Source organism: Engystomops pustulosus, chromosome 5 (genome assembly GCF_040894005.1).
Source record: "Engystomops pustulosus chromosome 5, aEngPut4.maternal, whole genome shotgun sequence".
Taxonomy (NCBI): domain Eukaryota; kingdom Metazoa; phylum Chordata; class Amphibia; order Anura; family Leptodactylidae; genus Engystomops; species Engystomops pustulosus.
Window position 1 is genome coordinate 157169232 of NC_092415.1, and position 24074 is coordinate 157193305.

General features: G+C 43.4%; 1 protein-coding gene across 1 annotated transcript; it reads right to left on the reverse strand.

The window, feature by feature from the left end:
* Nucleotides 1-426: 426 nt before the first annotated feature.
* On the reverse strand, nucleotides 427-15048 carry GPD1L (glycerol-3-phosphate dehydrogenase 1 like). The gene is made up of 8 exons (XM_072153569.1): nucleotides 14880-15048; nucleotides 12879-13056; nucleotides 11914-12054; nucleotides 11262-11400; nucleotides 8562-8674; nucleotides 4171-4404; nucleotides 862-968; nucleotides 427-626 (listed from the first exon to the last, which is right to left on the reverse strand). The coding sequence occupies exons 1-8, from the start codon at nucleotides 14921-14923 to the stop codon at nucleotides 530-532; spliced, it is 1053 nt and encodes a 350-aa protein (XP_072009670.1). The 5' UTR covers nucleotides 14924-15048; the 3' UTR covers nucleotides 427-529.
* Between the last annotated feature and the right edge of the window lie 9026 nt (nucleotides 15049-24074).

The window sequence follows — 24074 nt, forward strand, 5'->3', positions numbered from 1 at the left end:
CAGAGGCCACTGCCTCTATTAGCACAGTGTAGGTGGAGCCAATTCACAGAGGAGCCAAGAGATGCTCAAAAGAGAACCTCAAGGCTCATTTGCATAGTTTAAAAGGTGTTCTACGAAATCCGGCCGTTCTAAAAGATACAAAACTAAGGTTACTGCAGATGTGCGCAAACAGGGAGGTATAGTATAGTCATCTACAATCAGGTAATCAGATGGTAGATGTCCTTTAAGGCAGGGTTTGCCATGGACATTGTTAAAAACTTGCAGCCAGCTTTAGGGAATGTGACAGAACACCATGTGTAAACCTTATTTTGGAAACATTTGTTTTTCCCCTACAGCATGATAAAGAGGAAACTTATATGTGAACTAATTTTAGTTTTTCCATGATATGTGCAAGAATGTTTTTGTTTTTTTTCTCTTTAGTGCCAGGATGTCACAGCAACGCCACAGCGCAAAACACATTCTTGCTTTTGTGCGTTAGAGGAGACGGTGCTCCTGAATTTTGCAGCATTAAATTTTATGTGAAACAAAACTACATGTGCTCAGGATGGCTTTGCAGACACGAAATAACTTCTTCCACCGGTTTACCCTCATAGCAGATCCGATACACAGCAGTAAAAAGTGGAAATCTATGAAAAAGAAAAAACACAAGTACAGAAAATAAAAGTTATTTTATTCGGCTTCTTGCTGCAACATAAAATGCACGGTTTCCCAAAAATAAGCCATCTATTTTAAAGAGCTGAAAAAGTGTTTTTGGGGAATAATTTCTAGGGAATGTACATTCTGCAGCAAATCTAACCCTGTGTCACCATTACCATTCCGCAATGAAAAGTAGGGAATTTACATGGAAAGCCGCTCACTTACTTGTCTACCATGCCCTTCTGCTGCAAGATACGGTACACTTCTGCAGAGGTCTGAGGTCCTTGTAGTTTCTGTCCATTCAGCATCTCCTTTTCAAGTTCCTCTATGCTCTACAGCACAAGAATACAATTAGTGTCACTTCCATACAGCAGTTTCATTAAACCCATACCTGTAATAGACAGCAAAGCTGCAGGTTACATGGAGATGTAAAAGACTGGTATAATGACTGCACCGCACTTTAAAGAATGAAATTTGGTTTTGCGATACACAAGGTGTGGTGCTTTATCTGAGGGCTTCCCCCCCCCCCCCCTCGAGCAGTCTCACAGCTGGAAAGCTTTGATAGGACACATACTAACAGAAATATATGATCACAGGGAGAAAATGCAGCTTCAGCACACCGATGAAACGAATCTCTTCTGTACTTCTAACACATGCAGAGATATGCAAACTGATTGTACAAGGCAAGCTGTGAGTTTACCAACATGGAGCGTAGGTGGGCTCTCGGGCAACATTCAAAAGTCTTTGCTAAAATCAAACCATTACATTCCTTGAATAAATATGTGAATTATGTTAAAACTTTGTAAAAAATAAATAAAATTGGCTAACCCCCTAAATTTTATAGAGTAAATTAACATTGTAATAGGGTCACTCGTATACAATAACCCTGTAAAAACGTGTAATTCGCTGCTGGGAACTGTGGAACATCCCGCTGGATTCTGGCAGATGGAGGGGGATAATGCAGTCATTGTTGTTTGTTCCACTGATAAAGGAGTGGTTATGATAAAACGGGTCTGCAAGCCAGCAGGACATGGAATGTCACAGGAAGTCCCGAGTCCTGTTGTCACATGACCTGCTGTTCCTGGCATAGGAATGACAAACTAACAGAGCAAGTATAAAATGGGTGACCCTCTTAAAAGATGTATACTTACACTTATTGAAGCGCTTTCATGTGTTAAAAGGGATATCCCCAATGCACCCCCAACCAAAACGGAAAAAAAAATAAAAAAGAAATCTTGCTGCACAGCTACAGCAACAATGCTGACTGCTGTCAATCAACACAAACACTTGAAAAATATTATAATGATTTCTATCAAACAGTCAGGGAGGGAGCAGGGAGAAGCATCTGGAGACAGCCGATCACTGCTCCGGTTCAACAGGCAAAACTGAGTATGCGGGCGTGCGTCTCTGCGTGCGTGCGTCTCCGTGTTGCATATAACATTCGACGGCGGAGACAGTGACATAGGCCGGGGTGCTGCTGCTCCAGAACTTAAGAAACAAGATTCCACAAACTACAAATTGTAATGACCATTTAAGTTTGGCCAGATGTCCTTTAACCCCTTCAGGAAGCAGCCTATTTTCGCCTTATAGCTTTGGAACGCTTTAACATATCCTGGGGATTTTGAGATTGTGTCACGAGAAAACTATGTACTTCAAATTAGTTTTTAAAAATTTGGATTATATCTTTTGTGTTATGCAAAACTTTAGTTTTGCAAAAATGTAAAAAAAAAAATTCTTTAATATTAAAATTCTAAATTCTCTACTTTTGAAGAAGAAGATCGTCATAGCACCCAAATGAAATCGTAACTTACACTCCCCAAATGTTTGCTTTAGGCTGCATTCACACTACAGTATGGGGGAGGTATATACGGCCGATATACGTCCCCCATACACTTCTATGGGCTCGCGGTGCCCTGCGGGAGCGGTACGGTGCAGCACACGCGGCCATACATCGCTGCGCTCACCTCCTCCTCTCCCCGCACTGCCGTGTGCCCACCGTGCTACAGTGCGGCGGGCTCACGGCAGTGTACATGCAGCCTTAGGTTGCCGTGGTTTTTTAAGATTCCACATATTTTACTAGAATGGTTTTCTTAAGCCTTTCAGGACCTGGCCCTTTTTTGTTTTTTCATTTTCATTTTTCACTCCACATGATCAAAAATCCATAACTTTTTTATTTTTCCATGTCCAGAGCTGTGTGACGGCTTGTTTTCTGCGTAACAAATTGCACTTCATAGAGATGGTATTTATTATTCCATGCCGTGTACTGGGAAGCGGTAAAAAAATTCCAAATGCAGTGAAATTGGTAAAAAAATGCAATTGTGCCGTTTTCTTGTGGGCTTGGATCTTACGGATTTCACTGTGCACCCCAAATGACATGTCTACTTTATTCTTTGGGTCGGTACGATTACGGGGATACCAAATTTATATAGGTTTTATAATGTTATCATACATTTAAAAAAAATTAAAACCTCCTGTACAAAAACATTTTGGGGGATTTTGCCATCTTCTGGCACTAATAACTTTTTACGTTGGTGTACAGAGCTGTGGGTGGTGTAGTTTTTTGCGGATTTTGATGACGTTTACAATGTTATCGATTTTAGGACTGTACGACCTTGTGATCACTTTTTATAGAATTTAACATTTTTTAAAAATTGACAAAAAAGTGCCATTTTCGATTTTGGATGCGATTTTCCGTTATGGGATAAACGCAGTGAAAAACTGTTATTTTTTGATAGATCAGGCATTTTCGGATGCAGCGATACCTAACGTGTTTATGATTTTTACTGTTTATTTATATTTAGATCAGTTCTAGGGAAAGGGGGGTGATTTGAGATTTAGGGTTTTTTATTATAATTCTTTTTTTTAAAATTTTTATATTTACTATTTTTCAGACTCCCTAGGGTACTTTAACCCTAGGTTGTCTGTACGATCCTATCATATACTGCCATACTACTGTATGGCAGTATATGGGGATTTTACTCCTCATACCTTACAATGTGCTGATAGCACATTGTAATGCATGGGTTAACGCCCATGCCCTCTCCGTGAGCCCTCTCCATGCACCCGCGGCCGACCCGTGACGTGCTATTACGTCACGGGTCGTGAACGGGTTAAAAAAATTTTGAAAAACAATTACCAAAACTGGTATTCATGAGGGACCTGTTCAGATTTCAACTGACTGTAAGAGGCCTAAATAACAGGATACAGCATCTCACTAAGACAATATTCTTAAATATACTCTGAATTACAGAACATGTAATTTTTATTTTTCTCTCTTATTAACAACAATACTGCATCTAACAGATAATTCCAATTTTGGTTGTCCCTGGATATGACTATTCATCTTCTCACTATGGTCAGATTCTTCTCATGAATAGCTTCTCTTATCTGCACATTGCAGTGCTCTCTGCCTCCTGCCCCTCCCCCTTGCATAACAAGATCAGCTCAGACACATGCACTTCCAGCCAGCAAACAGCATGCAGAAACTTAACTCTACAAGATACAGACAGTAAATCATGCTTTTCCAAACCTTACCTTTCCAGTGTTAACAAATGCCTCAGCCACTTTTCTATTGCGCCCGCCATAGCAAGTGGTGATGAGATCAGCAACTCCACAGCTTTCCAAAAACGTAGCAGTGGAAACTTGACCTTTACAGAAGATTTTGGCAAATGCAATCATTTCCATCAATCCAAGTCGGATAACAGCAGCTTTTGTGTTATCACCACACTTGAGACCATCACAAAAGCCAGCACCCACAGCCACAATGTTCTGTATCACAGAGGGAAATAAAAAGATTTTAATGTCAATGAAAGTTTTTCCCTCTCTTTTAGGTCCCATAGGCTGCATAATTTACCATTAAAATCAAGAATGAGAAACCAAGGACATTGACCACCTTCTTAAATTAGTTATTCTTAAAGAGGACCTGTCACCCCAAAAATGACTCCCACCAAAATGTTCCCCCCCATAATCCTATCCCAAGCCCCTTTCTCCCCAGACAGTTTTTTTTAAATTTATGTGTGGCAAATTGATTTAAACCGATCCGATTGATTTAAACCAATAAATGCGATGCTGCCGGCTTCTCCTAAAGGTCCCCGCTGACAGGGGCGTGCTGGGGCGGTGTCGGTCGGCCCCATTATGAGTAAGGCCGACAGCCTGGACACAAGATACGGAATCCGACCTCTTATTTAGTAAGAGGTCGGGTCAGTCTAAATCAATTTACCACACAAATTTTTTTTAAAAACTGTCTGGGAAGAGGATTATGGGAGGGGGGGGGGGCACATTTCGTGAGGGTCATTTTCTTTAACCTCATTGTCATCTCACGTGGGGAGGTTGGCATCAGAGGGGCTCTGGTAACCTCCCCCTCCCAACATAAAAAGTCCACCAGGGTTAAAAAGCAGGGCCCTCTCACAAAGATTCTCCCCCCCCCCCCAATAGATTGGTACCCACCTCCTCAGTCAGCAGCCCTGTTATCTGGTGGCTTTATAGTAGTGACGAGTCAGGTCCTCCGGAGGAAGCGAGTAGAAGCTAAACACGCCAGGGTTTCGAAATACCCTGCCTATTCTGTGGTTTGTATTACTATTATGTAAAAAGGGGGGCTGACATGGTCTTTTTGCAAGAAGCACATTTCAGGTCCCTTTTTCACTAAAGGAACAAACCTCTTATATTGCACGGTTTTCTAGATCTCTGCTTGCTTTCCTTCTATAGAAGCTTCTAAGTTTACTTCCAGTGGATAGAAGACAAGACCATGGACAGATTTTGACCCACTGGAAGTAAACCTAGAAGCTTTCTATAGAAGGAAAGCAAGCAGAGATCTAGAAAACTAATGAATTGCTACAGAAAGTATATTGGAAAACCCCTTCAACCTTCCTTCGGCTGCATAAGTATGGTCTATTATAAGCTTAGGAAAACACAATCACAATGTTCCCCTAACAGACATGGATGTTAAAGTATTCTGCTGCCCATGTGATGCAGTGCTAAGGAATCTAATTTTTTTTTTCCGCTGTCTACTCTGATCAGACACCATTTTAACGATTGTAACATAGGAGGCTGATTTGCAGGGAAAAAGTCTGGAGTGCTTTTTTAAATAGAAAAATACCAAGTATGGTATACATCAACCAGCATTATTAACTCTTTAGATGATATATATTTCTACAGCACAGTGGCCCAAAACCAAATTAGTTTTCTGGTGAGATGTATGGAAAACTAATAACAAGCACATTTAAAAAAAGACATGCTGCGCTAAAAACTTTGAAAATGCTACAGTGAGACAAATAAAAAAGCCAAGTGTATTTATAGATTCATGACAATGCTTATTAGTCCTCATCCCCTTGGATGCTTGGTATGAGTAATCTTGTTTAATTATCAGTTTGTCCAAAAGAGACAAAAATGAGCATTTCTATCAGCTCATAACCGCAAGACGGAGGAAGTAGAAATGCAAGAGCATTGTGTTTGATGGCAGGGAGACAGATATTCTTTTAAAAGTGAGTGGAACCAGTAATGTTAAAATAGCTCCCAACTGTCCTGGATTCGGCAGGAAAGTCCTTTTTTTCACCCGCACTATCCCGCCAACCCAGGAGAAAGTCCCTACTGTCCTACAAATGTCCGGCCCCTCCTGGTATCCGCCCCGATGCAGAACAGAGACCAGGATGCGAGACAAGCTCCTGCTGCCTCCTCTGCTTAAAGAGAAAAAACACACACACCCCTATACAGTGCTGCTTCCTCCTCTCCCTGGGGCTCCAAGGAGAAGTGTGGGGCCATCTGAAGGGAAGGACGAAGCGGAACTGTGGGGTAGCAATGGAAAGGGAAACAAGGGTTTTTGTTAAATGACAAGGGGAGAGAGGCCACAATGAGGGGGCTGGAGGACAGGATGCCAGAGGAGGAGGCAGGCGGAGGCTGGGTTTAAATTATACTATGCTTGTGGGTGGGACAAGGGTGTGTGGTTTAGAATAAAAAGGGAGAAAAACTTTGTCCCCCTTTCTCTTGTGCAAAAGTTGGGAGGTATGGTGTTAATTATAAAAGCACATCAGGGTAGACTATGAGGCTCAGTAGCAGAATTTTACAAGTTGATTGTAGAAGTAAGGAGGCCATGGATAACAAATATAAGAAGATTAAATAGCTGTACACAGTGACTGTGGTAATCTCCTTCCATGGCTCCTAGATACCTGCTGCATTTAAATGAAGAAAAAGCAATTCCAGTGTTCAGCACAGAGCTACAAGTCAACATATAAATGCTCCTTTTATGTAATGAGAGTCTATAGCAAGTAAGGACAACGCAATGGGAAGAAAAGAAAAAAAAAATAGCACATAAGGGCACATTATGTAATGAGCAATTTTATATTTTCCTTGGTAATCTCGCCTGTAGAGGTTTAAGAATATGAATGGAAATGCAAAGAAAAAAAAATACACACATTTGTCCATGTACTGTACATTTAAGAGGTCTGAAATATGTGAGCAGAACCCAGCAGGCGAGGTAATAATCAGTATAATAGAGCCTTATTATTGTGCAGGAGCGGAGGTGGTCATGCATAATGCTAGAATCTAATGGATGCAGGAGTGGATAGGAAATACACTCCAATCTAAAATATGTATAGGAATTATGGATTCAGTACCTATTATATATTAGCACTGGGGGAAGTGTGTGGGGAGGGTACCAAACAAGATCCATTTGGGAATGATTCACATTTCCAATGAAAATCCCAGAAGACGACCAATAATTGTAGCCCAAATCCATCTAGTGCTAGTAGCTAGCCAACCTATTTGTTCCAAAAACACTGTAGCTAAATCTTTTTCCAGGGTAGATGTGTGTACATTATGATGCGGATGAGTCATGGATGCCTGCGGAAATCAACAGACACAGGCAGAGGAGTGGTGTCTGGCCAAGTCAGCGGGATTTCTAGATATTACACGTTTCAGATTTAGTTTGTGTTCTATCTTCTGCTTGGAAACATGCTGAGACACTTGCAGGATATACACTTTAAATAAATGTCTTCCAATTTTGAATTCCATTTCGAATTAACCCTCTCTAGCAGGGACACTGGTAGGCTTCAATGTATAGGTTTTAAACTTGCTTGCCCAATTCAATAAAATAAAAGCCAAAATAACATGAGCATGGCTCTGGGGCCTGCAAATAATTTGTCTCTCTAAAAGCATTCTCTAAAAAGAATAGTGTCTCAGATAGTGATGACTAGACCCATGAAAATTGGGGTACTGAACTTGGACCCAAAACCTACCAGTAACAGGGTGCTGATGCCGATCATGGGCATTAACTGTGTAAATGCTGCAGGCAAACTGTGGCCACGGTACCAGAAGGGGGTTGTCACTCCTGGCGGCACCCTGTGCATGCACTATTTTTTTTAATGCTGCCACCAGCATTTGAAGAGTGGTGGAAGTTTTGAGCCAAACTTCTAATGAAGAAGTTTGTGGTCGGATCCACTCAACAAAAGTCACAGATACTAAATAAACACCACCATAAAAGAAGCAGATATCTTCGCCATTCTGTTACTGAATGCGGATTTATAGTGCCAGCGATTAGAATTGTACTACTCCGACATGCCTGGGTAAGGAAGGGGGGAGCCCCGTGGAAAGGAAGAACAAGAACTTCAACAGAAAATGATACAATGCAGTTTTACAATACGCATATAACGCTCAATACTCCACCATGTAGAAAAATTCAACACGGGGCTAAAACAAAGGTTGGTCCACAGACATCACCATGTAGATAACAGTGATATGATGCAAGGACTCACTACTTCCCTGCTAAACAAAAAGAAGGTTTTTGTTGTGGAAAAAAACAAAAACAAAAAACAAAACCGCCACATAATCACACAAAGGAAGATGCTTCCTATAATGGAGACGTTCTGCAAGAGTTCCTGTACTTATAATGTACAATAAGCTATAGGCAACCTTACAGTTTCGAGAGACCTTACCTTTAAGGCGCCACACAATTCCACAGTATCGGCATCTTCTACTACAGTAATACGGAAGTTTGGGGTTTGAAGAAGTTCTTTAAACAAATATCCATGTTCAATGACTTTACTTCCTGAACATAACAAGTGAAAACAAAATATTTATATTCTTTGCCAAGCCATCGGCCCCTCTCTTATGTTACACTTTGCTCACAAAAGGTATTGCCCAATTTTAAGCCGATGTTTATATTATGAAAATAGGATTCTTTTAACGCATAAACACATTCATAAAGAGGCTTTATATAAACTGGACTAATCTAGCCCTAATATACCACCGAACAGGTCTAACAATACACACACTGTTATTACAAGAAAACTTATCATGGAATACAGAAGTAGCTCTCAAATACATGAGAGGATGGGGTAGAACATGGAATGATGGGAATCAAAACCTGTATAGCTGCAGAATCACATTTGCAGACTGCCTTGCCTAGGTTTATACTAACTATTAGTAAGTGTGGCCCCATACACAATGAATGTGATCAGTTATCGTACCAAATATATCTTTTAAATAATTATTACATAACCTTTGGCTGGACTGTTCACTGGTAAACTAGCAAGTCATCAAAAAAGGCAAGCCTAATAAGCAGTAAAGCAACAAAAACCTCCTCAAAAACGAAAGCTAAAAAGCAAAGGTCTTGTAGCTGGCAGAGGATGTTCACAAAAAAAAAAAAAAATCCTTAAGAGGTGCCCTGCACCCACATACTCCAGGTCACACAACTGCATAGCAAAGTTCTAATGATTTTGACTTCTGGTTTGCTCCACTAGAATATATTCAGGAATTAATTGGCTTCTTTTGGTTACTTTTCTCTGACCCACAAGCCGTTCTTATCTCCTAATCCGTAGAACATTCACTTAACACATATCACAGAGGAAGGGCACAATTACGATGCTCACTGAACATGCAGCGGGGAGAGATAAGAGCCCAAGCTTTTAGATACATCAACTACCTAGAAAAGGTCTTAATGACCATCATAATATACATATTAATAAACCCAAGTACATTTTATGGGTGTCACTTTATTACCTGATCTCCAAAGCATGAAATTGGATAGCTAGAACATTATGTCTCGGATTTGTCGCCTTTTGAGACATTAGCATGAGATATAATGAAATTATGCATGGTCAAAAGAAGCCCCACTGTCTGATGGTGGAGAATATATTCTTCTGATTAGATATAAATAGCCTTTTATTCTGTCCGTTGGATGATATAGTTTTTGCATAATTTAGATATACATCTTTTATTGTTAATGTAAAAAAGGAAAAAAAAAAAAAAAAATGGTACAGAACTTCTCCAAATAACAGATCCTGAAGAGCACAAGAAGAGGAGTAGAAACTTGCTTGGAAGGAAATGTGGCAAATAAAAATGTAAAAAAAGGTTGCCTCAATATAACTACTGAAGCAGGCTCAGGAATCAGCAGTTCACCAAAGGTCTAGACAAAAGTCAAAACCGATTCAGTCACTGCTCTGGCTGAATGTAAGCCATTAAACATGCATTGAATTTAATAGACATTGTAATTATCTGGAAGACTTCCATTACTATAAGTTTTTGTAATAGAAGATAACAGTCCAGACCCAGTTGTGAACTAGGCTTTATTTTTGCTTTTATAATTATTTGCATATAATCAATAAGGAACATGTTGATCGTAAGCTTTGCAAAATACATTTTGGTATTGACAGCTCAGAGATAAAAGGAACCAAAAAGAGACACTTTAAAGGGAACCTGTCACCAGGAGACCCATTTTTAGCACTCCCCCAGTCCCCACAGAGCATAGTACATACACTGCCAAAGTGTTTTTGTATAAAAAAATTGGTTTTACAGAAAAAAAGATGTTATATTGTACCTTTCATTAGCATCTGCTGTGTGACTAGGCAGTTGCCTAATGGGAGGGGCTGGAAAGGAGCAGTTCCCTCCCCCACCCTTGGGAAACAAGTGACCTTTTCAAATATATGAATAACTCCCCACACTCAGGATTGGCTGTAGAGGAGCAGGGGGCGTCGCTAAGCCAAGTGATGGGCGTTTTCATATATTTAATAAGGTCACATGAAGTAGCTTTTCCCCAAGGGTGGGTTTGTGGGGGTGGGTGGGGGGAAACTGCTCCAAACACTTTGGCAGTGTATGTACTATGCTCTGTGGGGACATGGGGAGTGCTAAAAATTGGGTCTCCTGGTGACAGGTTCCCTTTAATCACCTTCAACAATCCCGGCTTTCTGCATCCTTTAAGTTTATTCTGCAGCTTTGTATGGTCAAATCTGTTGATAAACAGTGTCAGGTAGCTGCCCTGTAAATCTGTGCAACAATACCTTTGTGTAGGTTAGTGGCAGGAGTGGGAAAAATTAATATTCCAGGATTGTAGCTAGACTTTGAGAACTCTTGTGCGGAAGATAGTTTCCCAGAACACAACCCCCCCTCCTTGTCTAGGATTCTGTAGGAGGGCCTGTGCCGTGTCCAGTGAAGGTCTCACACACACCACTATACCAGAGTACTCCAAGGACTTTTCACTACCTTCACCAAACCCAACATTTGGAGTCTTTATAGAACAATGCCTTTTTAGATTCTGGAGTAGTTGAAATTTACTCAGCGGAGTAGCACCTTAGATGATGCAACCAGCACTTCTACAAATACAATATTTGGTTATTCATTGTGCAGATATACATTACCGATTGTTGTCTCACAGAACTTTTCTGCTGCCACTTCATTTGCAATGTTGGCTCCCATTAGCACACTGATTTCTATGCCCATTTTTTCCCGAATAATGTCAGAAATCAGTTTCAGACCCTCAGGGCCTTCATCTATACCCTGAGGAAGAGCAGAACAAACATCATGGGATTCATATACAGTGAATTTAGACTCTACTCAACTTCCTACTAAAGAAATCTATATAACAAGGATGCAAGATAATAGAAAGAATTTTCCAGCCAAGAGAAAAAAAAAATATTGTTTTTGGGACCAGTTTACGTGATACATTTTGATTGTGAAAAAAGGCTGATATAAAAAGTGAGTGATACTTGGATCAATACCAGGGAATGAAAGCCATATAATGAATTTCACCCTGGCCTTCCTGGCAGCAAATCCAACTCAATTACCTCTATATAAACTAATCATTAGGCCTCAAGCACACAACCGTTATGTGGGCCATGGGGCCATGTGGCTGCCAAATTGCGGCCCTGATCACAACCCCCCATAGAGATCTGGGGCACCGGATCACCCTTGGCTTTCTATGGACAGGAGAGGCATTTTCTCACCTGCGGCACAGCCTGGGCAAGCAAGTAGTTTGCCAGGGCCCAAACTAGACAACTTAAAAATACTCACCTTAATGAGAGTTATCCCAAGAGCCTTTGAGTGGACCTTCCCAGAGATTTCCTGGCAGATTTTATGTATGAACTGGTGAGGAATGACAAACACAAGCAGGTCTGCATCTTTGACAGCATCACTCAGGTTTGGAACGGCAACCTGCACAACATAAGCAGAACATAAATATGCAGAATATCTCTCCTCAAACCGATCCTCACTTTGTTATGAGGGTGGTGAGGCCCTATAAAAGGCAGCTTTCTCCATTCTCTTCTATGGGATTTCTAAACATAGAACTCCATTCCCGAGATACTAGTGGTTCCTACAGGCAGAATCCTATGGGATGATAAGGTCATACAGTGCCCTATGGCTGCAGATTCACACTAAAGTGTAACTGATTAGACAATATGATAAAAAAGTTCTGCACATGTTGCAGGTCATCGCATGGAAAACAGCACAGAATTAGAATTAGCGTGGTTTTAATATGCGTTTTTGTTGAAGATGTGAATGAGTAAATGAGTTTTTTATGCCATCATTTTTTTTTTTTTGTTTCACTTGATAAGACAGAGATGTGATGAAGATTTGTGGCAGATCTACAAATCTCAATAGACTACAATGTTGGATGGTCGATCGGCTAGGAACTGTGAGAGATAGGAACCAGTTTATGGGTCCATAGCGCTCTTTGGCATTACAGTCTGTCAGAGGCCCAAAATAATAATAATAATAATAATAATAATAATAGGACCTGCAGGGAGTGTTGGAAAGGAGATTTTTTTTTTTTAAATAGGATAGGCATGGGGGTTGCTGGCTATGTACTAAGGGGGCATGTGCTGGCTGGCTATATACTGGGTGTAGACTGTGACCAATGCATTTCCCACCCTTGTCTTATACTAGAGTCAATCTGCTTATACTTGGGTATATACAGCATTTATATAAATTTTTTTTGGATACACACAAATATTTAGTTATTAATAAGAAATTCTTACCACATTCTCCGGTAGCTTATGACCAGGTAGATATTTCACATTCTCATGATCTTTATTGATGATGTCAGTAAGCTTCCTTCCATTAACATTTTCCTCAAATACCCACATGTTGACTGTAGGTGCAAATTTTTGCAGATTTTTCACATTGTTTCCTATAATTTTTGCAACAGCAGAACCCCTAAATAAATGCAAGAATATATTATTAGACTAACTTAGTATTCATTATACTTACTGGCACCGATCGCGGGCGTTAACCCGTTTTCTACGCACAACTACCGTACACCAAGTCGGGCAAGGCATAGCTTCGCCCGGTGTCCGTGAGGCCTAAGCTTTTTGATGTATTTGGCATGACATGGCCACAATCATACACCGGCGTCACTGCTACTAGAGACGATTTATTTTTAATGTCATGATGCATCTTTGTGGTTGTCTCAAGAGGGACATTGATAACCAGCTTGTGCCACTATGACAATTTTTTTTTTTTTTTAGCCGGTGCCCCTCAGGAGCCCACATGGCTGGCAACTGACTAGTATGAATCGCCCCTTTGGCTTCCAGAGGAAACAAAGGAAGAAGTAAAAGTAAATTGTGCTGCCATGTGTTTTCCTTATACCTGGACTTCTATACTGCATTCAAGATACCCCCCTTCTCCATTGCATAAAGGAAATTAGCCAACCGTTTCGACTCTACAAAGCTGCAGACACAGTTAGGTATCGATCCAAGGGATCTGTGTAGATAGCAGCAGGACTGAAAAGTGAATCTATATTACAGGGTTCCAGCTAAAATCATAACACTCTGGTGCACTGGTTTGTTATATCACTTCACTCTACTGTGGTGCAGCACCTCCCCCCTCTCAGGATTCTGGATACTACAGCAGTTACTTAGAGGGAAGGTGTGTGCGGCGTTTGGTGAAGAGATTACACCTGATATGCAGGTTTGTATGGCCAAAACTTTTGACTGATTCTCTTTAAGCAAAGTTTTTATGGCAAGAAAGTTTGGAATTTTTCTTCTAAAGATGGTGCTCAATGCTTCATGGGTGGAGAAGTGGGAAGAGACATCTGTTTCATGGTCTGTCTACAGAAGCATTAAATCCTTCTATACTAGACTGAAGGACACCATGTGCAGTGTCAGCTTACCATGGACTTTATGAGGAATATGTAATAGGGTTTTCTGGTAATTTTATGGTAATTCTGGTAATGAGACAACTGTTAGTATAAGTAATGTGCACTTTATATGAGGTTTACAGGACAACCGCTTCATAAAAGTAACAATAAAGAGCCACCACCCAAATGACATCTAACAAGAGGAGAAAATGTTACCTGGAGGCAATGTAGACATATATTACCCTGAACCATAAGAGATTTATTTACTCCATTACAAAAAAACTGCACTAGGGAATGGGGCATCCAGCTCCTATACTGGAAAAGAGCGCAGCCTTCCCAACTATAAAGGTAAGTATTACATGAGCGCTCGGGTACATAGTGACTGAATACGGCTGATCATAGATTGTGAATGGGTGGCTGGCAGCAGGCTGGATTTCAAGAAGCCCAAATCTTTGTTATCCTGGGAGATAAGCCGAGGATTACTGGAAACATTTACACGCTTGCTTACAATCTACAGTCTTTCTCTGTGACTCTGTCCAAGGAGTGACAGAATAGTGCCATTACCTAAACATGTTTGTCCAGTACAAGGGTGGCAGTCTACATTTTGGAAGGGCGGGGGAGGGGAAGCACATGGGCTTCACATGAGGGCAGGGGTGTATGGCTACAGACAAGGATTTGTGATAACTTTTACTGCTTCCCGTGTAACTTTTCGTCACTCAGCAACTTCAAGCCACTGATAACTTCATAGAACACAATGTATTCCTATGTGACTTGTAGTAACCATCACTAGCCTGAGGTCCCTTGGAGGCAGCAGTGAGCCTGCAGCCCTAGCACTGGAGTGACAGGATGGTCATACACTGTGCAGCAGTATCAGGAGAAGGACACGCTGCCGCGCACTCACCAGTTCCCGGAGCCTACGATGCACACTCTGAGGGGACCGGCCATGGCTGCTCCTTATCGCTTCTCCTACTTTGCCTCCTTGTTATCCCCGTCCGGCTCCAGTGTTTTGCAGAATAACAACCTGCAGGCCACCTCTTATGTCACTGCTCAGCGCCCGCAGCCGCTAAGCATTGTGGGGCTTGTAGTCTTAGCGCGTCCCTGCTCCTCCCCATCACTGTCTGTATCGTGAAACTGTCCTGTGTGATGGGGGAGTTGTGTTTTACCAGTATTATGGAGGCAGCATATCATGGACTGTCATAAATGATGTTAGGAATTGTACATAAAGATCTTCATGTCATAGGGACCAACTTGCACGTCTCTATTCACACTTTACATTAGTTGTATGCAGTGGCGTAACTAGGAGTGGCATGGCCCCATAGCAGGCTTCGGCATGGGGCCCCCCTTCCCACTTGAAAATTATACATATTTGTATGTTCACACATGCAAGTTGCAATCACACATTTGTACACTTATGCACATATGCTCTCATAGAGCATATACACACACACATACACTCACCGGCCACTTTATTAGGTACACCCAGGGCTGCATCTGCCATGAGGCGAGATGAAAATCTCGCCTCGGGCGGCAGAATGCGGACCTCTTTAAAAGCGGCATTTTGCCGCTCCAATGCGGACGATTCGGGCGCCCGTCGGCGCCCGAATCGCCCTCCACGTAAATCGCACCTGTCTCTTTAAGAAACAGGTGCGATTTACATGCGGAGCGACACAGCGCCTTTCCGGCTGCTGGCGTCGCTCCGTACAGTGCAGTGACACAGGCGGCTGATGATGACGTAACGCCGCCTGTGTCACTCAGCGGAGCCGCGGCTGCCAGAAGAGGCGCCTGAAGACGGGAGCCGTGCGCCGTGGGACCACCCTGGCCGGGGGTAAGTAGAAGTTTTATTATTTTTACTGTCCAATCAATTAAATGTGGCCATATATATATTAGGGGGCGATTACTCCTGTAAAGGGGGGGGGGGGGGTTTGTAGTGGTACTAGTATATCTTCTGTATATGCTTATATGAGGCCAGTGTACATTTATAAAGGGCCAGATCAAATTTTTCCTGGGGGGGGGGCTGCTGTATATATTTATATGGGGGGCCAGACTCTGTTTATTCTGGGGGGGCTGTATATATTTATATGGGGGGCCAGATTCCGTTTATTCTGGGGGGGCTGTATATATTTATATGAGGGGCCAAATTCTTATTACACTGGGGGGGGGGGCTGTATATATTTATATTGGGAGCCAGATGCTGTTTATTCTGGGGGGGGGGCTGTATATATTTATATGGGGGGCCGTATTCTGTTTATTCTGGGGGGGCTGTATATATTTATATGGGGGGGCCGTATTCTGTTTATTCTGTGGAGCTGTATATATTTATATGGGGGGGCGTATTCTGTTTATTCTGGGGGAGGGCTGCATATATTTATATGGGGGACCGTACTCTGTTTATTCTGGGGGACTGTATATATTTATATGGGGCCGGATACTGTTTATACTGGGGGGGGGGGGGGGCCTATAAAAATAAAATATATATATTCATTAGGGGGTGCTATATATTTACATTAATCAGGGTAGCACTCTATATAAATTCACATGTAACATAATAACAGGGTGGGATATATTAGTTATAGGATACCATACTTAGGATTACTTTGCATCATGTAAACCAAATGTTAGTGGTCTGTATTAATAAATTGGGGGTGTTGTATATTGATGTGCTGTGCATGCTATAATTCCAGTAGAATATATATAATAAGGAAGGGATGTTTTGTATGTGGGGAGAGTGTGGTCAGCTGTGTTGTGAGGGGTATATATTAATTAGGAGCACAGTGTTGTTATCCAGGAGACTTTATACTGTAAGTGACTGTGGTATTTTTAGGGACGCCGGGTGGAGATGCTGCACGGAGCTGAAGATATCCGGGCGTGAATTCAGCAGTGATACGTCATGGATTGGAGAACCCGGAATAAAGTCCTCCTGATGGAAGAGATTGTCATCTATAAGGTACTAGATGCCACTAATGCCTCTCAGAACCTGTAGTCAGTCACACAGTGTCAGGGAGCTGTCTGTAGGGATGTTACTTGTTAGTAAAGTTTTCAGCATTTACTGAACAGGGAGTGGGGGGGGCAGCATTTTAATATTTGCCTCAGGCAGCAAATATGCTAGAATCGGCCCTGGGTACACCTGTCCAACTGCTCGTTAACACTTAATTTCTAATCAGCCAATCACATGGCGGGAACTCAGTGCATTTAGGCATGTAGACATGGTCAAGACAATCTCCTGCAGTTCAAACCGAGCATCAGTATGGGGAAGAAAGGTTATTTGAGTGCCTTTGAACGTGGCATGGTTGTTGGTGCCAGAAGGGCTGGTCTGAGTATTTCAGAAACTGCTGATCTACTGGGATTTTCACGCACAACCATCTCTAGGGTTTACAGAGAATGGTCCGAAAAAGAAAAAACATCCAGTGAGCGGCAGTTCTGTGGGCAGAAATGCCTTGTTGATGCCAGAGGTCAGAGGAGAATGGGCAGACTTGTTGAAGCTGATAGAAAGGCAACTGTGACTCAAATCGCCACCTGTTACAACCAAGGTAGGCAGAAGAGCATCTCTGAACGCACAGTACGTCGAACTTTGAGGCAGATGGGCTACAGCAGCAGAAGACCACACCGGGTGCCACTCCTTTCAGCTAAGAACAGGAAACTGAGGCTACAATTTGCACAAGCTCATCGAATTGGACAGTAGAAGATTGGAAAAACGTTGCCTGGTCTGATGAGTCTCGATTTCTGCTGCGACATTCGGATGGGAGGGTCAGAATTTGGCGTCAACAACATGAAAGCATGGATCCATCCTGCCTTGTATCAACGGTTCAGGCTGGTGGTGGTGGTGTCATGGTGTGGGGAATATTTTCTTGGCACTCTTTGGGCCCCTTGGTACCAATTGAGCATCGTTGCAATGCCACAGCCTACCTGAGTATTGCTGCTGACCATGTCCATCCCTTTATGACCACAATGTACCCAACATCTGATGGCTACTTTCAGCAGGATAATGCGCCATGTCATAAAGCTGGAATCATCTCAGACTGGTTTCTTGAACATGACAATGAGTTCACTGTACTCAAATGGCCTCCACAGTCACCAGATCTCAATCCAATGGAGCATCTTTGGGATGTGGTGGAACGGGAGATTCGCATCATGGATGTGCAGCCGACAAATCTGCAGCAACTGTGTGATGCCATCATGTCAATATGGACCAAAATCTCTGAGGAATGCTTCCAGCACCTTGTTGAATCTATGCCACGAAGAATTGAGGCAGTTCTGAAGGCAAAAGGGGGTCCAACCCCTTACTAGCATGGTGTACCTAATAAAGTGGCTGGTGAGTGTACAGTGACATTTACAAGCACACAGCATATATACACACATACAGTATATGAGACGCCATACACCGTATACACATACCACATATATACATCACAGATGCAGCATATATATATCACATATATGTTATATACATATTATAATATACAAAGTGCAACATAATATGGATATAATGATGCACATCCTCCACTCTTTATTGTGTCAGGTCGGAAGCTGGAGTCCCCTGACACTGCGGGCCACATAGTAGTTGCTATGGCTGCTACCGATGTAGTTACGCCCCTGGATGTATGCATTGTCAAATACATCTGAGGTCCACATTAAATGTTTTCATGATCTAAAATCTGGATACATGGGTGTCTTTTTGTATAGTTACAAACATTTCTGCTGGCACAATACATTAAAAGGTGTCACTAAGCGTCTGCATGCTGCGAGATTCACTGTAACGATTATCACGCAGCCATTCCACAAGCATCAGAAACCATGGTATTTGATGAGACAGGCCCTTTAATAATTTACATTGACACAAGTAACGTTTGTCCAGGCCTGGCGAACATAAATCCTTATGCTGGCGAGCAGGACGGTTGAGCGCTGCTGAAATCTCCCCTTTCCATAGAGAAGTGAGTGGCCGGCACCAAGACATGGCGAAATATAGGACAGTGGTGGGACTGCATTTCGCTCCCCATTATGTGCATCTGAATAAGCCCTAGGCTGTATTAACAAGTTGCATTTTAACTGCGTTTTAACTGCGTCCTAGTTTGTCCTGTTGTATCCCACCTACTGCTCCCCTTCCCTACTACAGCTTCACAATAGCCAAGCCATCAGACCAGGAGGCAGGATCAGCTTTCTGCTGCCTCTACAAGTCTGCTTCACCTCTTTAGCTAAAATGTGTGGAGGTAGCATCTCCCCTAGGCTGACCCAACTCTCTCCTCCGACCTGACTTAGAGCCAGAAGAGGAAGCTTGACTGCTGCAGGGGAACAAGGTAAAGGTTTGTAATATTTATTTTGTTTAATGCTCAGAAACAGAAGAGGGGGCACAACCTTAGGGGGAAGGAGGACAGCGGGCCACAATATGAGCTGGATGGAGGATTGACAGTCACAATATGAGTGGCATATGAAAGGGGCCACAATATGAGGGTGATGGAGAAGAGAGGCCACAATTTGAAGGGGATGTAAGACAGGAGGGCCACAATATGAGGGGGATTGAGGGGCGGAGAACAGGGGGGGCATAAATTGAGGGTGATGGAGGACAGGGCCCAAAATATCAGTGGGAAGGAGAAGAGAGGCCACAGTAAGAAGGGAATGGAAGATAGAGGCTACAATATGAGAGGGATACACTACCAAAGGCCACAATATGAGGGACAAGGGGCCACATTGTTGAAGAGATGGGCCACAATGTGAGGAGGAGAGGGGCTAGGGCATTATGGGGAGATATATAAAATTGGGAGACTAAAAGTACCGAAGTATGATGTATCTGTAGGTCACACATCAGCTGCGAGTGTATGGAGAGGGCTCAAGGGCTGACATCCCCATCATAGTATGGCAGTATTCGATAGGATCAATCAGACTACCTAAGGTTAAAGTACCCTAGGGGGTCTGAAAAGCAGTAAAAAAATAAATAAAAAGAAGTAAAAAAAAATCACCCCCAATTCCCTAGAAGTGATATAAAAAGAAATAGAGAGTAATCATAAACATGTTAGGTATCGCTGCATCCCAAAATGTTTGATCTATCAAAGTACAAGAACAGTTATTCCTGACATTGAACCCTGTATTAGAAAATACCACCCAAAAATCAGAAACACCACTTTTTCGTTATTTTGCAAAATATAAAAAATGTAATAAAAAGTGATCAAAAGGTTGTACAGTCCCTAAAATGCAAAGAAAATGTCAGGCCATCCCACAAAAAAAACATTTACAGCTCCGTACACTGAACTTGAAAAAGTTATTAGCTCCAGAAGATGGTGGAACGTAGAAACTTGAAAGCCGTAAAAAAACCAAGCCCACAAGCATTATACTATGTGGGGGCCATTAAGCTCGATATTATTCTATTCTTGGGGGTGGAACAAGGGGTAGTGCAATGGACACCATTAAGGAATAAAGGAGGTGCTTTTATGTCCCTCTTTCTCAAGCCCAAACTTTGGGAGGTATGTAAGTACGTTGTGCATTGTATAAATGTGTGGTGTTACTGTAATTATTTAAATGCCACTGGCAAAGCCAGCAATGGTGCATGCATGCTGCTATCTTGGCCCAGAGTGCAATTCAGTAATATTACAGTATATGGAATGAACAATTAAATCTCCAATGTTTCAAGTACCCTAGGAAGCATAAAAACTTTTAAAAGTTTTAAATTTAAAAAAAAAGTTTTTAAAGTTCCACAATTGTTCTAACCCAGGTTAAAAAACTATAACAGTATTTATCCTGTACAACAAAACTTTTAAAAAAGAAAAGAACGATGCACAAATTGATATTTTTTAATCAGTCATCACACAAATATTATATTGAATGCGATCAAAATGCTTTAAGAACCCCAAATACTACAGGTCTTTACGCAAAAAAATAAGCCATCACACAGCTACATTGATAAAAAAGTTATGGGGCTTGGAATGTTTAGGTCATTTAAAAAGAAAAACCCTATAAATTAGGTATCTATGAATGTATAGAGAAAAAATGTTTTCATGTAGGACATTTTTGTTAGATGTTTAACAGCAGGACATACATTATGAAACCCAAAATTGTGCTATTAAAAACTACATTTCACCCAAAAAAAGACCCCATAGAGCTATCGTGACCGGAAAATAAAAAAGGTATTGTAGAACGTGTATAACAAATTATTATTATTATTTTTTTTTTAATTCTTTATTGGGAACAAAGGAGTTACATACAGAAGTTCGAAGCATAATGACAAAGCATGTGTGTGTATCAGAGAAACTGTTTGATCAAGTCGTCAAAATTTATTGTTTTTATTGTTTTTTTATCCTGCCTGGTACCAATAAATAAAATTTGCAATTCCATACAACCCCTTTAACCTGTGTAATTGCTGAGATGCATTGTGAAATAGATGTTCTTTTTCTACTTTATCCTATTTTGTATTCAGGAATAAACAGCAGTTGGAACATAAATGCCCTTATGGAAGAGGTTACTGACCTTTATGGAGAGCAGATGTCTGATTCACCTCAAGCACATGGTTTTAGACAATCACGATGCTACCTGATGTGCCGTTTCCCCTCTACAGAACAACATCCTGTTCTGTCTACTGACTGGTTTGGGTTTTGTGTGCATCCTAAAACAAATTAGCATAAGATACACTAGAGGAAAAGGTATAACTGCACAAAAATGATCATCTGCTGCTTCTGCAACACCCTCGCCGATGCAATGGCGAGTGGGTGCTTGCGAATAAGCCCCATAACATGTCACCACATCACACAGGGGAAATTGCAGTGGTTAATCCTGCCTGGCAAGGCAGAAGTTAATTTGTGATGTAATAATGTCAACCAATGTCTGTGTTACATCCTGTCTCTGTGAACTGAGAGGTAATTGGAGGAGCAGCCACCACCTGACCAAAGGGAGGTAATAAAACCCCCTGGCCAGGAATGTTCTAGGGTTCTTAGAGAGAAATCTCTCTCAGGAGAGAGACCGGTCCTAGTCAGGCCCTCTGGGTCTGCAGGACGCATGCAGAGAGTAGTTAGCTGAGCAGCAGCTCAGAGTCTCTAGCATACCGGAGCAGTGTAGGAAGAGCCTAGCCCCTGCCTGAAGTGGAGAATAAGACTAGAGTTAGTTTAGTGAGGAAAGGGGTATCATCCTACCTTCAAGGGTGATACCTGAAGAGATCCAGGACCGAGCTGAAGCATCCTCTAAGGACACAGCTGCCTCCCAGCCTGCCCTCTACATCCAGGCTGGTGACCTACATCCTGTGGCTCCCTCCACATACCTCTCCAGTACTCTACCATCTTGTTAAAGGCACGTTTGCTGCGGTTCCTGCGGTTCAAATAAAGAACTGTAAGTTGTTTTCTTCAACTTCTGTCTCCGTCTGGTCCCTGCTAATACGGCTGCCTTCATCACCGGCACCCTGTCCATCACCCAGAGACTCACACTCGGGACATTAAGGGGTTGCCCCAGGGAGATTCGCTATAGCAGCCTCTCCCTCATCATTTCTTGCCAACACCACCCTGCTGGAGACCTGCCAGGCTGTAGGACAGCCCTCCGGTTCCCCCGTACCAAGCACCGTGACAATAGCGTGCTTAGGCCGCAACCGCCAGCCACTCCGGTACCGCGGGCCCCGGCTGACTCCAGGCCTCACCTCAAGGGCTAGGCCCCGGTGGGGGATGTTGCAAGTGGCGTCACGAACAGGATTTTACTTCTGTGCCTTATTACGGCATTAAAGACTTTCCTTTACTGGAAAAAGACTGTGCTGCCTAACCCTGCTGCCCAAGGACTTGTGTGTTTCTGGAATGAACTGTGTTATACTGCTGCCACGTGCGGTCGAGCGCCGCTCCCGCACTCCAGAGGTTAATCCTGGCAAGAACTGTACCAGCTCTGCTACATCCGGCGCTGCCGCGCCTAAAGATTTTTACCTCAGAAACTGTGGCGCAGCAAATAATTCAAGCCCGCCAAAACCTTCACTGGCGGGAAACCCAGATGACGCATCAAGCTCCACCCACGCGCGAAGGGCGCGAACCCCGCCTCCTGTGGCGCAGGAAAAATTAGAGCCCGCCACAGCTCTTGGCGGGAAGGACTTGGACTCCTCCCACTGGCTCGAGGCGGACTTCCTGCCCTGCCTCAGAGAAGCGCCAGAACTTGAGTGGACTTTGGACAGTGAGGACAACACCATGTGGGGTCCTCCGCCTTTCCCTCCTGTGGAGCGTCCGGAATTTTACGAGGTCCTAGAGACTATGGTGGTGGTCTCTGCGCAGCCCGTCCGAAGACCCTCCGCTGGACATCGGCTGCACCGAGGATTGACTCGGGCCTTCGTCACCAGGACATGTTACCAAACGGTGACGCAGTACCAGATCCCACCCGGGCGGTTCCTCGTCCCTATCCCGGCTACCATCCCGGTACCGCGGGCCCACGTGGAGGCGCCACGTGGGGAGGCCCCGACTCCTGGCGAGCCAACGCCTGGGCCTAGTGTTGCCGCTCCACCTGCTCCGAGGCCTACTACTCCGGCTGCGCGGCCTGCTAGCCCCGATGTGGTGGTTCCTGACCCTCCGGTGGTTCCTGCTCCTGTTCCGGCACCTACCTGTCGTCCAAGGAGATCCGAGCCTGAACCGGAGCCACGAGCCCCAGCACCGAAACCTCCGCAGCCTCAAGGCCGAGGTGAGGCCGCCCGCCGGCGACTCCGAGACGCTGTCTCGGACCAGCGACGCCGAGAGAAGGAGGCCCAGCGGTATATGGCCGGCCGATCTACAGCTGGAGCTTGGGTCGAGAAGAACCGCACCACCGGCATGGTCCGGTTCTTCGACAAGCGGAAGGGCTATGGCTTCGCCACCCAGGACTACACCGGACGGGAAGTATTTATACCCCGCCGGTCCGTCAAGAGGCCTGATCTGCCGGAGAGCCAGCACAACCTCAAGCCAGGCGAGTGCATCGAGTTCTCCCTGCAGGAAGGACCTCGAGGACCCTGGGCGGCTGGCGTGATCCGGATCCCCGACTCCGATGAGGACCGTTACTTCCCGCAGGACGACTGGTATGAGGACGACGAGTGGCCGGAGTCTCCGAACACCTCTTCTTCCTCGGCTGCAAGTCCCCGGGCGGTGACCCACGTGAATGCCCCATCCACAGTAATTGTGAGTAC